Below are 16,348 nucleotides of genomic sequence, written 5' to 3'. Positions count from 1 at the left end.
AGCCTGTAAATTGTCTAGAAACTAAGCATCTGAGTGGTGACATGTTTAAAGCTTTAAAACGGTTAAGTAAATAAAAAGCTGAAAGCATCTTTAATTATTTCTCAGACTATGTACATTACAGAACAAAGTGAATAAAGGAAATAGCTGCAAAACAAATGTGCAGGAATTTGTATTCAGCAGAGTGTAACTGATTGCTTCCACCCAGCATTTTAGAAATGGTTAATTTGAATAAATTCAAAGCATTGGAAAAATTATTAGAAGAATTAGGAAAATGAAGTGGTGTTTTTTTTTTTTTTTTTTTTTTGGCTGATGCTATATCAGCTTGATTTACTGAATAAGTCAGGCTATTAGATTTTATATACAATGACTACTCTTCAATATCAATTTTTTTTCATAATTAGTGAACTATTCTTGCTAGCAATATTAGTAGCAGAAAATGATGCAAAGAAGCAATCTTATACAGCATAAGCTGAAAAAAAAAAAAAAGAAACCCATCTGCCCATTCCCTTTAATCATTTGTCCAACCATTCCTTAAATTTAAATTTATTCAAACTACTCACTTTACACACTTCCACAACAGCAGAATAACTTGAATTGCTAAGTTATTCACTCAGATAATAAAATAATGGCAACTTTCAAAATTGTTAGGTCTAACCAGAAACAGTCCTCATGATTTTGCCTATGTTTTTCTCTATTATGATAGCAGGTAAAGAGATTGTATTACCAAAACAAATACAGTTTAATTTGATAATAAACAAGCTCTATGCAGTTTCTCTTCTCTTCTTTGTGTGCAATGGCTCTGAAAAAATTGGAAATTATTTTTAAGAAGGTTTAATAGCAAGGGTCTTTGGTTTAGATAACTCCTTAACTGCACATATGATGATGAGCTCTTGTTAGAGATCATCATTTATCACCTTGAAATAATTCTTGTTATTTGAAGGCCTTGAAATTACAAGGGTTGGTAGCTACTGCCGTTTTATGGACTTCACTAATTGCATGTGCAATGTATTTATATTAATGTCAATGGGATATTCAGAATCTGCATGTAAAATTATGTACAGCAACATATTTTCACTTTCTGGCCTACTATTATAATAAATATGAAAATTGTGTTCACCTTAATTTTATCTGTGTATTAATTTCATTTCGGTGTATAACTAACTTGGATTGCTAAGCCTAAGTTATACATAAAACTTAGCATTCTTTTTAATTTACAAATAAAACTGCTTCTAAATTTTACAATCTCCACTACAAAAAAAAAAAAAAAAAATCTGGATGCAAAACTCTTAAACGTTTCATGCTGGGAAGGGGGGGGGTGTAATAAACTACACAGCATTAAAGTTAATCACATAGAATACAGGTAGTAATTTGTTTTACTAACCCAAATGGATCTCCCACCACAAGAAATGCAATATCTTCTGTTTTTGCCTCCTCCAATATGTAATCTAACAAATATAAGTAAATTCAACTGTCATTTAGTGCTTTTTAATATGAAGTTCATTTTAAAAATATCAACATATAAATAATTTTGATTTTACGTGGTGTATTTTTTATGATAAACTACAATTGCAAATTAGTAAAGGTGTGGCGATGTTATTTTGACACAAGCATACCTATCATATAATTACTAATTTAAAAATGAAAATAGAAATTTTCTGTTGCTTTGTAGATAGCAAAGTTGTTTCTAAAGTGAGCATTAAGCCTTGTTGCTATCAGAATAATGGAAACAGAAATACGAACAGAGTAGCATTCTCTTTTTTTTTCATATTACTGTGTTAAGTTATCAGTGATATCGTAACATCTGCTAATATATACCAAACAATGCAAATTTTAAATCTGTATTCCACAATTTAAGGCCATTAATTTTTTACACAAGTTTTTACACAAGTAAAAAGGTTTATACAAATCAATTATTTGTAACTATTTGGATGCAATGTTGTGTTATAATGTTTACCAAAACAAATTTATTAATATATATACATATGATGATAGTGAAAGTACCATTTCATATTCTCACAAATGGAAATGCATTTGTCAATTTCCACTCTCTTAACTTTGCAAAAAATACATGTTAAACATGCATTTAATGAATGTTAAACATTCACAAATACCACATTCCAAACCACGTGCATAGCTATACAATACAGTGTACCCCGCTTTACGATATTAATCAGTTCAAGAGACACCACTGTACAGTTAAAATATAGTAATGTGAACCCAACAACACATTGTTTTTTGGTAGTTTGTTTCAATATCTCGGAAGTTCCCGAAATTTTCGCTGTATAACTAAGCTATTTATTTTTTAAGGTCACGAGTGTGACCTTAAGGCCATATAAAAGGTCGTGAGCGTGGTTTGTAAATTGTATTAGTTACCAATTAAAATGCACTACACTTTCATCGTTATCATATGTTCCGTTATAAGAATCAATCTTAAACGCCTTTGTGATATTTTTCTAAAGCACATTTCGGGAGGTCACGACCATAAAACAATAAAAACAATTTGCACTTTCTGGTTTATTGGGCTTTTTTGTTACTGCAAGCAATTATACACAGGTAGCAAACTTGATCTGCTTGCATTTGCAAAAATACCGATAGCCTGGAATTGTGTGGTTTTTTGGGTTATTATGGTGAAATGCAACTTCCTGAAATCTTCAATCATATAAAAAACAATAAATTTTCAGAATCTTCTCTTCATTCCTTTTTTTTAAGCTTCGTAAACTTGTTACTCTGCGCAAATCGTGTTAGTTGCAATTTGTACGTTCCGTTAAAATATGCTTATGCGTGCAATCGGGAAATTTATAATTAAAAGAGAAGATTATCTTGGAAACAAACGCCTCTTGAAACATTTCTGAAGGCGATCCTTGTGCAACAAACCAATGAGTGTGCATTTAGTCGATGATGATGATGAAGAATAAACATTCTTTAACATTTGTAAGTTGTAAATAATTTCTCTATTATAATTTGCTTGATTTTACAGGCTACATTTTCATTTCTTTCAATAAATCAATCATTGTTTAAACATAATTTCATTGTTGAGAATGTAACCCCTATTTTTAACCTTATGTTTATGGGAAATAAATTCCCACTTTACGAGCGTGCGCTAGGAACAAATTAACTCGTAAAGTCGAGAACTACCTATACTTTAATTAAACATAATTAAAGTAAATAAATGTGCTATGTGCATTCTATTTCCTTAGAAATATTTGCCGACCCGAGTGTTTCTTATAGTCCACTTTGCTTTCCTTCTTAAAAAACCAGCAGTAATCTCCCATCATGGCAGTATTCTAGCAACCTTGGTACCACTTTTCCATTGTGGATGTATCCTAATCAAACCATTCTCCTTGTTCATCACTTATATCTCCCAAATTTTGAGGGAGGAAAAAACTGAGACAGGAATGAAGAAAATGAATTTTCAAAGACATTTAATAACCCATACCTTTATAACGTTAGAGCAAAGTTTTCACCAGGGATTCATAATTATCTTTTTTCCTTCTTCCAAGAAATCTCTGCACAACTGCTTTAAAGAATTGCCAAGCTGCTAGTTCAGTATTCTGTAGCTTTGTTCCAAATACATCATCTTTGAGGAGTTTCTTTATTTGAGGTTCACTGAAAATTCTTTATTTCAGTTTTGCATCTGTTGAATTGGGAAACACTTCACTTAGTGACAGAATTTCTAGAATTTCTTCCTTCTTTATCCAGAGCCTTAACAAAATTCTTTATTAATCCAATCTTTATGTGCAAAGGTGGAAGAAGAACCTTTTTTTTTTTTTGCTTCAACCAGTGGAATATATGTTCTCCCTGGTAAAAAATTCCTTTCCCACTGTTGCACAATATAATATTTTTCCAATGCATGACTATTCCTCAAACACAGAAAACAACAGTATTTTTTCAAACCTCCCTAGAGACAGTAAGTAATCCAATTACTAGCAAACAGGTTAGTGCTACTGCATCATGTTTGTATATAGTGAACTACCGAAGTAGATAAAGGAGTTATACTTCATAACTAGAAGGCCTTCATGACACAGATATTTCAACTGATAATGACAAAGTCATGGAGACTATTGTAGACATAGCCTATGTCCATGCACCCATTGAGCATTACAGCTCTGGTTCATACTGTAAAACACAAAAAACCAACGAGAATATCAAAGAAACAATTGCCTTCATTTCTTGAAGCAAAGTGGTAACATAAACAAGGTAAAATATGTAGAAATGTGCAAGCCCATAAGAAAGCAGATAGAAGAAATGCATAAGTTCAACGTTGATCTCGTTGGAAGAATGCTAGAAGAAAATCAAAGGCTAAAGAAAGCAAAATGAAAAATGATTACACACAAGAACCAACTGTTTACTTTGAAGCTTGAGGATAGTACAACAACAACAAGTAATAAAACAAGTGGAAGAATTTTATTCAAATCTTTATAAGGATAAAGGACAACAATTGGAGACGACCGGGCTAGCCGGGTGGTTAAAGTGCCTGCCTGGCAACCCAAAGGTCGAGGGTTCGATTCCCGCCTCGGGCTTGGATCAAAGTACTGCAAAAACCTTGGGAGGTGCATTATGGCCACAGAAGCCTATGTGCCAACAACAACAACAACAACAACAACAAAAAAAAAAAAAAAAAAACAATTGGATCTGACACCAAATGCAGAAGGTGTACCAGAAATTTTGGTAGAAAAATAGGGGATGCTATAAAATAATGAAAAATGGCAAATCGGCAGGATCTGATAAAATCCATGTTGAAAGCTGGAGGCCAGCTAGTATGCAAAGCTCTAGTTAGATTATTTTATAAATGCCTTCTACTTAACAAAGTACTTGTAGCATGGAAAAATGCAGAAGCCATCCTAGTGACAAAAAAAAAAAAAAAAGGTGATACGGCAAATTTAAAAAACTACCAACCAATAAGCCTACTGCCAGTTGTCTACAAGGTTTTTACAAAGATACTTTCAAGAAGACTAGGCACAATACTTGATGTGGCACAACCTAAAGAACAAGAAGGTTTCAGAAACGGCAGCACTGTTTCGATCACATCCAAAAAGTGCAGCAAGTTATAGAACAGCACAATGAATACAACCTTCCATTTAGCCTCCATCAACTATGAAAAAGCATTCAACTCAGTCATCCCAACAAGCAATAAATGTCCAAATCGACCAAGGTGTAGACAGAGCTTATTTCAATATTGTTCAATCAATATATGAAAAGGCAACTGCATCAATACAGGTCAATAATAATAAAGTTCAGATCAACATAGAAAAAGGCATCCTACAAGGAGACAATCTCCCCAAAACTATTTTCTGCCTGTTTAGAAGAAATTTCTCAAAATAAATGGAGATTACCTGACTCACTTATGATTTGCAGATGATATCATTCTCTTTGCCAAGGATCTGGAACAATTGCAGCAAAACATTTTGGAACTGCAGGATGAAAGGACAAGAAATTTCAACAGATGGAAACTGAATGGTGCATAAAATTGGTATGGCAAGCATTTGGAAAGCTTAATATAGCCGAAAAAGTTTTACAATTTTGGTATAACAGTAAGGAATTAATTCACAAAATATAATAATACTACAAGTTAAGTGTAAGCAATTTAACACATAACAGAGCACGGATGTTGCCCTCCTACTGATGAGCATGACATATATCAAAATGTTTCCTTTTTCAAATCAGCAAAAATAATTCAAAATAGTTCACTTTTTGATGACATTCTACATTTTAAATCTATTATGAACAATACATATTTTCTTAAATTGGAAACATATTTTCAAACTCCCATGGAGCACTTTACAGAGTTATGCTTGTCAATTAAGTCATGCACTGAATAAGAATTAAACACAGATGTGGAAAAACTTTGTTCCTCTTTCAATATTTTTTTTTTTTTTTTTTTTTATAAAAACCCTAAACAGAGAGGTATTAGAACCTATTGTACTTAGTACTGTGCTTGGGTTGGAGGTTGAGAAGACAAAAGAAGATATTTGTTGACATTAGACTTAAACTTCTGTAGACCGTAATTTTCAGGAAGTATGTATGAAGGAAGATTGTTCCAGAAAATGGCAGTTAAATGAATAAACAAGGAAGATTCTTGCAGGAAGGATTCCATTCCTGCAAGAATAATTTCACTGACACGATCTGAACAAACGTTGACATCAAGAGTTTTGAAACAGTAATCTGACCAAGGAAAAGAAGAAAAGAAATTTCGCAGGTCATCCCATTTTGCATTCTTGTAATGCCAAACAACACGAGGTTGGGAACAGCCATGAGATAAAGGCTCCATTGGAGAAGAGACAATCATCAAGTTGTGATCTGAGGTGCCTAAAGGACCACTCACTTCGACTGTGTACTTAGAAGGGTTGTCTGTGAGAAAAAGATCAAGCATGTTGGCTGTATGGTTAGGATGGTCCGGTATTCTTGTGGATAAATGAACAATCTGTGCAAGGTCCTTAGTAATTGTAAAATCCTCAGAATCTTGACCAACTGGGTCTTTGCGACTAGAAAACAGAAGCCAGCTGGAGTTGTGAACATTAAAATCACCAAAGAAAATTACCTCACTGTTAGGAAAGTTGGACTGGAGAAAGTCAAGTTTCAAAGAGAGGAAGTCGAAGAGCTCCAAATGATTAGTGGAGTTGGGAGAACGGTAGAGACAACAGATGAATTTGACACAATGAGGTAAAGAGATTTTAAGCCAGAGAAGTTCAAAAAGAGGAGATTCCAAATTACCAAATCTGACAGGGAATATTGGAAAAGACATATGTACAAATACCACCTTTGAGGCGAAAGGAATCATACAGCGAATAATTTGGGCAACTGAGATGAGCAGTAGTTGAATCAACCTGAACTAGGAAGTGTTTGGTAGGTTTAGATCTTTTTGCAGATAAGCTTACTCTATTAATTTGACAATTCATGGAGTATTCAATAGTAAGAAAAAGTGGGGGGGGGAGGAGACATGCTGTAATGAAATGCTGTAATTTCATTACTTCATGTCAGCATGAAGTAACGAAATTTTTGGATATGGTATACACATGGTAAGAATATACCCAGATCCTTGACAATGCCCCCGCATACACACTACTTGGACTCCCTCCAGTCACTATCTGGCAGAGTAAAGGTAGCAAGATTATACACTGATCAGGAAGCCTCCTAAAGAGTTACCAATAGGTTCGGTCCGGTGTACTAACTAGCAGCCGGCCTATGAACACTGTTTTAGAGCTGTACCCTTGATATGTAAGGAAGATTGGATCTCGCCATGATGTCAATCATAACCTGAAAAGTCATCAGTCATACTGCATGCTGGATGAGATGGGGAAGGGTTGACCGGAACTTAGTTCTGGAGACTAAACATGGGTTCCACCACTTCAAGCCTCCAATAAGCAAAGTGGTGATATTGCACCGGTTGATGAGAGATATCTACTACCTAGTATTGCCTGGTAACATGGAGGGGAGGCATTCCTCCATGTGGTGTAGGTGCAAAACCTCGAACCCAGCTTATGTTAGTTCACATCAGGGTGGTCAACCCACAGTGTGCTTGTGCATGGGGGTGATACCCAGGATTACTAACTGTCCCACCATCATAAAGGTGCAAGCAGAGGATTTGGCTGTCACAGACCGTCCGGACTTCACCGAAATTGGGTCCACTTGATTTGAGTGTCATCCGAATATCAGTTCCATCAGTGTTTTAGACTCCCAGGTAACAAGTACCGCTTGTCTGGCATATCTGAGAGAATGTCTGTGACAACCTCAAGGACCAATCATGCCGAAAATAATCTTGAGCATCTTAGCATACACATCTTGAATGGGTAAACTGCAGCATAAGTAATCTTTTCATTTCTCGGAAAGTAAGGCTAAGTTGGGGCATCATTAAATCATTGAATGGTAATCCCTTTAATTCTTAGCTACAATGGTAATACCCAAAAAATGACCAATATATTGTGAACCAACCCCCTCCTGTAATTGAGCAAGGGTGTCCAGTGATTTTCAGGAGAAAATGCGGGTGTCCAGTGATTTTCAGGAGAAAATCACTGGACACCCGCAGGGAAAGAGGGGGGGGCTATTTTCTAATGTAACCACTAAATTAATGTTAATTTTCTAATACTCCCATGATCACAGGAAAATTTGATAAATCTTTCATTAGAATGAGTTATTGAAATACAGTGGAACCTCAATATAATGTGGGTGTCAGGTGACAATTTTAATGCTCACATGATGAGTGAAGCATGTTATAGCCGAAAAAATTTTTACAATTTTTTCCCCAGTTTTTTTAACATAAATACACTTTAGTTAATAAATAAATACTTTATTTACTAATGTTTTATGAGTACACAAACTAAAAGACATAAAATCTTAAAAGGTTATAAAATATTAGATCAGTCACTTTACATTTTACTAATGCACAGTGTTGTTATGGACTAACATTTTACACATCTTTTCTGAAATAGTTGTGTAATTTAGTTTGCCAGAATTGATGACAGTATTTTTTCAGTACATAATTCTTAATAGTGGTCAGATGCAATAAATGAAGATGTTCACTATCACTCTGACATTCTAAACATGCCCTCACCTCATTGATATCCTCACGCACTTTAATTTCTAGTGCTTTTTCCTCACGAGTAATCCTCATTATCTTCCGAGTCATTCCTTATCACTGGCCTTCTGTTTGTCAATTGTCTTCCCAATGTTCAATGACGCTGCAATTTCTTTCTTGCTCAGGCAATGCACAACTGGAGCTTCCACATTTAGCTCAATCCAAGTAGCCAGGTTATTTTCTCTAAGACTACAAGCAGCCTTTTCTTCTTATTCTGAAAAAGCTGCTAATTCAAGGTTATTATTAGTGATCTTGTCTTTTCCAATATTTTTTTCCATAGCAGTTTTCAATTGCTGTCGTGTTTACTTTCACCTATGCTAATCCAATATTGTATGCAATGTCTTTCAGTGTTAATGTTTTCAGAAATTCTAGAACTTGAATTTCTGAGCTCACAACACCAGCAAGAATCTCACCATGATAGTAGGCTTTGAAGGCTTTAACAATGTTCTGGTCTATGAACTGAATTAGTGCAGTTATGTTCCTTGGCAGAAATGTGATTCTGATCTTGCCAGCTTTTGATTTCAGGACATCAGCCAAAGGATAAGCTGGGCACTGATCCATCAGTAACAGAGCCTTTTCTACAAGTTTTTTGGGAGGCAAATGGCATCTCACTGATGGTACAAACTCACTTTCAAACCATGAGGCAAAATTTTCACTCACCATTCAAGCATTGGAGCTAATTTTATAAATCACAGATAGAGATTTCATATTGATGTGTATAAAACACGGGGGACTTCAACTTTTAATTTTACACAATGGCTTTAGTTTGTGATTTCCAGTGTTTGTGCATAGTAACACACTAATTCTCTCTTTGTTAGTTTTCATTTTTTTTTTTTTTTTTTTTTTGTTTGGTAGTTGTTGGCGCATCGGCTTCTGTGGCCATAGTGCACCTCCCAAGGTTTTTGCAGTACTTTGATCCAAGCCCGAGGCGGGAATCGAACCTGCGACCTTTGGGTTGCCAGGCAGGCACTTTACCCACCTGGCTAGCCCGGTCGGCTGTTAGTTTTCATGCCCACTTTGCTGGGTGCTGTTTTAATATCCAGTGACTTGCTGGGCAGAAGTTTATAGCACAGTGTTTTCATCAGTTATACAACTGCTTATCTGTGAATTCACCATCTTCAATCACATCACTCAAAAATTCAGTAAACACTTCTGCTGCTCTAATGTCACTAAATGCAGATTCGCTTACAAGACTAACCTAGGATATTACATGACGAGCCTTCCATCTCCTTCCATCTCTTCAGAAGCTTTAAATGTATCATCACCTCCACCAAATAGCTTATGAACTTTAAGTGTCTGTGCTTTCAAAATTATCCCATTCATAGGTACTCCTTCACTATAATTCTGTACAAACCACTTGTATAAGCACTGGTCCACATCACTGTTTTCACAAAGTCTAATTTTCTTTCAGTGAAGGCCTACTTAATTTTCTATGGAGTCTAAGAATGAATGTAATTTTTCTTCCTCTTTCATCTAATCATGGATTGTTATTTCTGGAATTCCACGCTTGCAAAATATTATTGCATTTTTTTTTTTTGCCAGTCTTAATTCTTTCGATAAGCTAACTTTTCTTCAACTGTATAACGTTTTCTTTTGGTGGTCATTACTTCAGTCCTACTGATTTACTAATTTTGCCGTGTATTTATTTCTGATATCCCAGAATTTACTCATTTTGAGAAAACTAAACAAAATCGAACTGTCTACCTTATCACAGTGCTGAAGTGAACTCACGTGATTTCTCCATAAATCACTTCTAAGTTTGTAATTTCTAATCAAAGAAAGGATGTCATGTGCTGTTGTTTACAAAAATTTACTTTGTAACTAAGGTAACATACTTGACAAACAGTAGCTGTATTCCCCTCCAGTGTTTGTAATTAGTGTTCCACTGATTGTCTAGAGTAATCAGTTTCCGACAAGTCCTGTTTACAAAAATTACTCTGCAACTGAATATACAGCCAATTTTTAAATAATTTCCCCTCTTGGAAGTATAGTAGTAGGATGTACAGGATACAAGTGTATACAGTATTCGTTTTTTCCAGTTTCCAATATGAAATTGCTAGTTCTTTGAAAACATTACTTTTTTTTTTCATAATTCATTTTAGAGGACATGATCACAGCCGCAGTATATCCAAAACCATTGTATGAAGAGGCACATTATACTGAGGTTGCACAGTAATTAATAATGATTTCAAAATAATTTAAATAATTGAAGATGGAATAATTTAAAAAAAAACATACCATTTTACTATATCTTATGAATAACATAAACACAAACTAAACAGCATTATTGAATAATATAACAAAATCCACAAAGAAATTTATAAAGGCTAGCACTATTGTAATTTGAATTGTTTCTACAGCACTCCCAAGACCAAAAAATGTCTTGTAATCAATTGTGAGATATACAGGTATGTATTTATGTATGAATGGTCCATAAAATAAACTTATGAAGATCAGAATAAAAATACCACCAGCAATCTTAAAACATCTTTTATAATGGAGCAACAATTAAGTAAACTTTCTGATAACACTGGATTAGTACAGAAAAAAGATATGAAAAAATCCTTCTTTTTTTCTAAACTGTTAAAAGATAATTCACAAATGACAAACAGTGAAATGACAGAAGATTAGACGAATCCTTCTATCCATCAGAGGGATGGAAGACTATGCCTTTTCTCTTTAATTTTATTTCCAGAACAGTTGTTCCGATTGTCCTTGCCTCTGCATAACAGCTTCTAGCAAACAATGCAATTCATTAATTAAAATTATTACTCTTGCTGCAGGCACCAGAGTTAATTAAATAAGCATACATGCCATATATTGCATACATGACCAAGATTGTCATTTTATTTTTTTATTACATTTCTGAATTTCTAAACACAACTATGTACATATTGAAAATAAAAATAATGACTGAGGAATATTAAATTGACATTTGTGTTACCTCTCATGTGTGTGTGTTCGCTTACTTAGGCTTCCCTGTTTGTCCGCACTCTTTTCGCCTTCACGAGCTCTAGGGTGTGGCTGTAACAGAAATGACCAGACTAGGCGTAACTCATACTTTTTTATTATTAGTGTAGTTATGTCATTTTTGGCTTTTTCTTTTGGTTGGTTATCTTATTTTACCTTAACATACTTAACATATTCGCCTGTCTGGTATCTAGTTCTGCTTTCGTCTAGTGGGTTTTTATAGAACAAAGTCTCGTATACCCTCAGAATAAAGAGGGAGAAGGTTCCTTCTCCTCTCCATTACACAGTTTGGACTTTCACGTTGTGTTGATCATTGAGTAATAATTAACTTGATGCCGCAGTTAACTTCTAATCATACTTTAGTACTTAGCTCTACTACTTTAGTGAGTGAATGTGAGGTTTTGGAAGAGAAAAAAGAAACCTTTATAACACAAAACATAACAGTTTATTACAAGAAAGAACTTTCAAAAAAGGACTTACATCTTCCATTAATATAGGCATATTATGACATTTTATGTTTATCAGAATTTTCCAGCAATTATAAGATCAAACTTTAACTTTAAGGTTTTACATTCTTAAGTTTCAAGAGGCACAAATTGTATGAAACTAGAAAGGAAACATTTTAACAGCATCATGTTTACTATCATTTTCGTACTCATATCATTTTAACTTACCAGCTGAAGATATCACGCTGGGTTGATCAGTCAATGGCTGTGGCTTTTCAATTTCCTCGGCCAGCTCTGGGCGTTGGCTCAGCAGAACGACAGTCGGTTACTCCCTGGGCTCTTTGGCTCGCTGGTCCTTCCTTCGACGTCTCGAGTCTTCTTTCAATGGAGAATTCTGCAATGGTCACGTCAGCTTCTCTCCGTCCGTGGATCCGCTTTTTATGTCCCCAGCTCGCCTACATTGTTTATTCAAAACTTTTTTCTCATTGGCGGGAGCCAAGTCTTAAGAAATTTGATGGCACGTGATGGAAAAATATTGGGTCCAAAGCAGTATCTCACATCGCCTCATCACGCCACCTCACGAATATTCCAGCAACACTTGGAGCCACTCCAAGTGTTGCTGGAATATTCTTTTTTCCCTTTTTTAGGTAATGGTAGAGCTATTGCTCACATTTATGCAGAGTCTAAGTGGGCTGAGAGGTATCTAGATGTCTGTTCACACGAGTATCACTGTTTCTTACCCTCTCCCTTTGCCCTAATTTGTATTTCGAAGTGAACGCGTCCATCTAGTGTTTACAGAAATCTTCCACTTTACACTTGTGAGTGGCTAACTGATATAGCTGTTGCTGGCTAACAACTGTAGGCCTTTTAACACGTATCTATTACAGTTATAGTGACTAATTTTGCCATTTTCTCTAGAAAAATATACACTTTTACTTGAGGATATTTATTCTGCTTTATACTTTTTATTTGGTACTCAAAGTTATTATTATATCGAAGTTTTTTGAAAGAGATCTAGGTAGGGCGGGTACGGAAAATTAAGTCATTGACTTTACCGTAAGTTTGAAACATAGAAAAGGGCAGAATTAGCACTATAACATTTGTGCCACTCTGGTAGATAAACTTTTATTTCAAATTAATGGCATCTGCAGCACTTTTTGGACAAGTATGCTTAATAATGCTTTGAGGTAGCAAACAATATTATCCTATCTTATAATACTATGTACTGAAACAAGCAGTGTATTTCTCATTCACATAAAGTCCTTTCTTTTGATTTTAGGAATCTATTTCTTCATTAATCTAAGCTGTGGAGAGTAACAAATGAAATTCGATTTTTTTTTTGCATGATCTTTTTTGTTGTTGCATCATGTGACTCATGAAAAGTGTGATGTCACATACACATGCCCCATTGTTAAGGGTTAAGATGTGTTGATGGCTATCGAGAATAAATAAGCATTCAGAACATACTCTCTTGATGTTAGAGAGTAAACAACTATCAACGATAATCTATTGCTTCCATCATGTAGTGAGGTGTAAACACCTAGAAGGTGTTTACATCTAGGTTGACCATCCCTGCAAAGGGATGGTCAAACTATCCTTGAAAAGTGTCACATATAACAATGGAAATGTCATACATGCTGCACATTTCCAATGTAACCCAATCCTGCATTTAAGGACTTGGTTACAACTTTTCTAAAAAAGAAAACACACATACACACACACCTATAACAGCCTTATACAAAAAACGTTGCTCTTATTGAAGAAATGAATAATTCCCTCCCCCCTCCCCCCACTAATCTGATCCTGGTGCCATTTAATATTTATGCTTATAAAATAAATTTAATATAGATTAACAAACAAATTTTCATCTTCACAGAATTGATTACACGAGGAGCTCACTAGCACTTCAACCTAACTCTATTGAACTAAAGCTTAAAGTTGGTAAATGTGAATTGTAAGTTCCTGTCATGTTCAAATCAGGATCATAACATCTGACAATAAAAGTGGAATTAAAACTATGTGTTTATCTTCATTTCTGATTTTTCAAATCAGTGGCATGCATGTCACTTCTGGCCTGCACAGCTCTTGATAGTAGTTCGACCATGATGTGAAAAAAAAAAAAAAAAAAAAATGTAAAAAATTATACAATTTTAGAAATTGGAAATGAAGCTAAACACATACAACAGAGCGTTCCAAAATGTGTCACCAAATTTTGGCTTCATCGCTTTGATTTCCTTTACTTGCATATACTGGCTGTAAATGATTAATTAAAATGCAATTATTTATTAATACATAAAAATTTATTACATTTATCTCTTCACATGCTTCTTACTTGGAGGTTGGTGAGCTCAGTTCTCTTTGAGAGCTAATAAATAAACCTAACAATTTCAACTAGCATTAGTTAGGCTGGAGCCTGAGAATTCATCTTTGCTCTCTCTTACTCATTTACATGTTTTTGACTTAAAACAAAGATATCACTGATCTGTCACTAACTTAAAGATAAGGGAAAAAAAGGGGTAGGCTGTCAAAAAATTACAGAACTCTGGGTGGATGTCGAATTATATTTTGTACATGCGTAAGTGTGTCAGTGTTGAAAAAGTCTGAAAAGCCCTTGATATACAGTATTAAATTCCGCTTTTATTACTAGACATTATTACCTGGATTTCTGCATGACAAATGATATTTACTGACTCACATTTAGTACTTTTCAATTTTCATTTAGCAAAGGTAACTGGGGCACTAGGGGGCTTCTCATGACGATTCTATGAAGATGAATATTTATTTGATAACCTACATTAAATTTATTTTATAAACTTTTTTTTATTACAAATGTTTAACATAAAATTACTTTGCATAGTTTGGCTGAAACATTCGAACATTCAATAATCAGGTAGGAGGGAATAATGATTCCAATTTTCAAAGTTTTTATATTAAAATTTGCTGTATAACTGCAATTTTCAATATATTTAAAACACATTATTGGACTTCCACTCTATAAATATCTATTTTTAAAATCATTTATCATCGCTAATTACAAGACAGGTTTGGGATGAACAGCTAGGAATTAGCTTTGGTGCATAAAAAACCAGAATTAAATGCATACCTTAGATACAAGATCTCCCATCTATGTAAAAATTTATTCACCAGTGAGTAATGTAACCAACTGCAAATGTTGTAACTAACTCTTTAAGTCAGCCAAATCATTTCTTATAATTTCTCTATATTTTAAACTTACAGACATCTACCTGACTCTTGCTCCACCATTTCTCTATCTGCAAGGTATACTTCTCTTTCATAAAATTCCTCCTAATATAAATGGGGGAAAAAAAAAAAATCCTTTTAACGGAATGAAAATACTTTTTATATAATTTATGGAAAGATCATTTCAAATTGAAAAAAAGCATTACATTATTCATTAGATGGAATGGAATCCTAGCCTTTTAACAAGTAATTATATCTTAATATAATACAAATCAGTGAACCTTCCAATTTTGATCCTTAACATATTTTCAAATTTATATTAAGTTTTTATATGTAATACCAGTATGACAGTTTGTTACAGCCGACATGTAAAAGGGATTATAGAATAGATACCTATTTTGAAATTACATAAAAATAATATTAAATGGGAACTCTGAGCACATTTCACATATAATAATATTAGTAGTGGCAACTGATGCAAGCAAGCTAATAAACCATCAGCAAAAAAAAACTTACCACATCCCTCCTATGGTGCAAGGAAGCCCGAGGTTTATGCTGCACTAGCCAAAAAAAAAAAAAAAAAAAAAAATTTCCGAGCTACCCTGAGAATAGAAAGGAATCACCAAGAAAGAAAAGAATGATGATATCCAGCTCAGGACCCTGGGTGTGCCAAGCCCATACTCACCAGATGTGAGCCCCTGGGGCTCTAGTTCTTCCTTGAATTTATTCAAACTACACACTTCTACAACAACAACAGATGGAAATTTGTTCCAACAATCAACAACCTGCTGGCTGAAGGCAAACTTCCATCAATGTGATTTGCAACCATTCTTCCTCAATTTAAATTTATACAACCTCATATGTAGTCTGAGCAAGCTTAGTGCTGATGGTCTTCTTCCTGCTCAGACTACATATACAACATCATATATTTAGTCTAAGCGGGAGGAAGAATACCATCAGCACTAAGCTTGCTCAATCCATTCAAAGTTTTAATCAGATCACCTCGCAGGTGCCTAGTCTCCAGATGCTGCAATTTGCAGAACTAAAGCCATTCTGGGTAAGACTACCCTTCTGTTCCCTTCATCAATCTCACTGCCCTTCTCCACACCTGTTCTAGAAGATCTACATTCTTCCTAAAATCAGGTCTCCAGACCTGTAT

General features: G+C 34.5%; 1 protein-coding gene across 2 annotated transcripts in view; it reads right to left on the bottom strand.

The window, feature by feature from the left end:
• The window catches only part of Dph5 (diphthine methyl ester synthase), an 80,636-nt gene that overhangs the window by 51,278 nt on the left and 13,010 nt on the right, over positions 1-16,348 (bottom strand). The window contains exons 2-3 of one of the 2 annotated variants that reach the window (XM_090384118.1): positions 15,234-15,294; positions 1,382-1,445 (exon numbers count right to left, since the gene is read on the bottom strand). In XM_090384118.1, the coding sequence (XP_090240244.1) occupies positions 1,382-1,445; positions 15,234-15,294 (125 nt within the window). Of the gene's footprint in view, positions 1-1,381; positions 1,446-15,223; positions 15,295-16,348 lie in introns of both variants that reach the window. The other variant, XM_090384119.1, reaches the window with a different exon arrangement.

This window comes from Mastigoproctus giganteus, chromosome 10, assembly GCF_048544385.1.
Source record: "Mastigoproctus giganteus isolate SK-2022 chromosome 10, ASM4854438v1, whole genome shotgun sequence".
In the NCBI taxonomy this organism is placed as follows: Eukaryota; Metazoa; Arthropoda; class Arachnida; order Uropygi; family Thelyphonidae; genus Mastigoproctus; species Mastigoproctus giganteus.
This window is presented reverse-complemented; position numbering and strand designations above follow the sequence as displayed.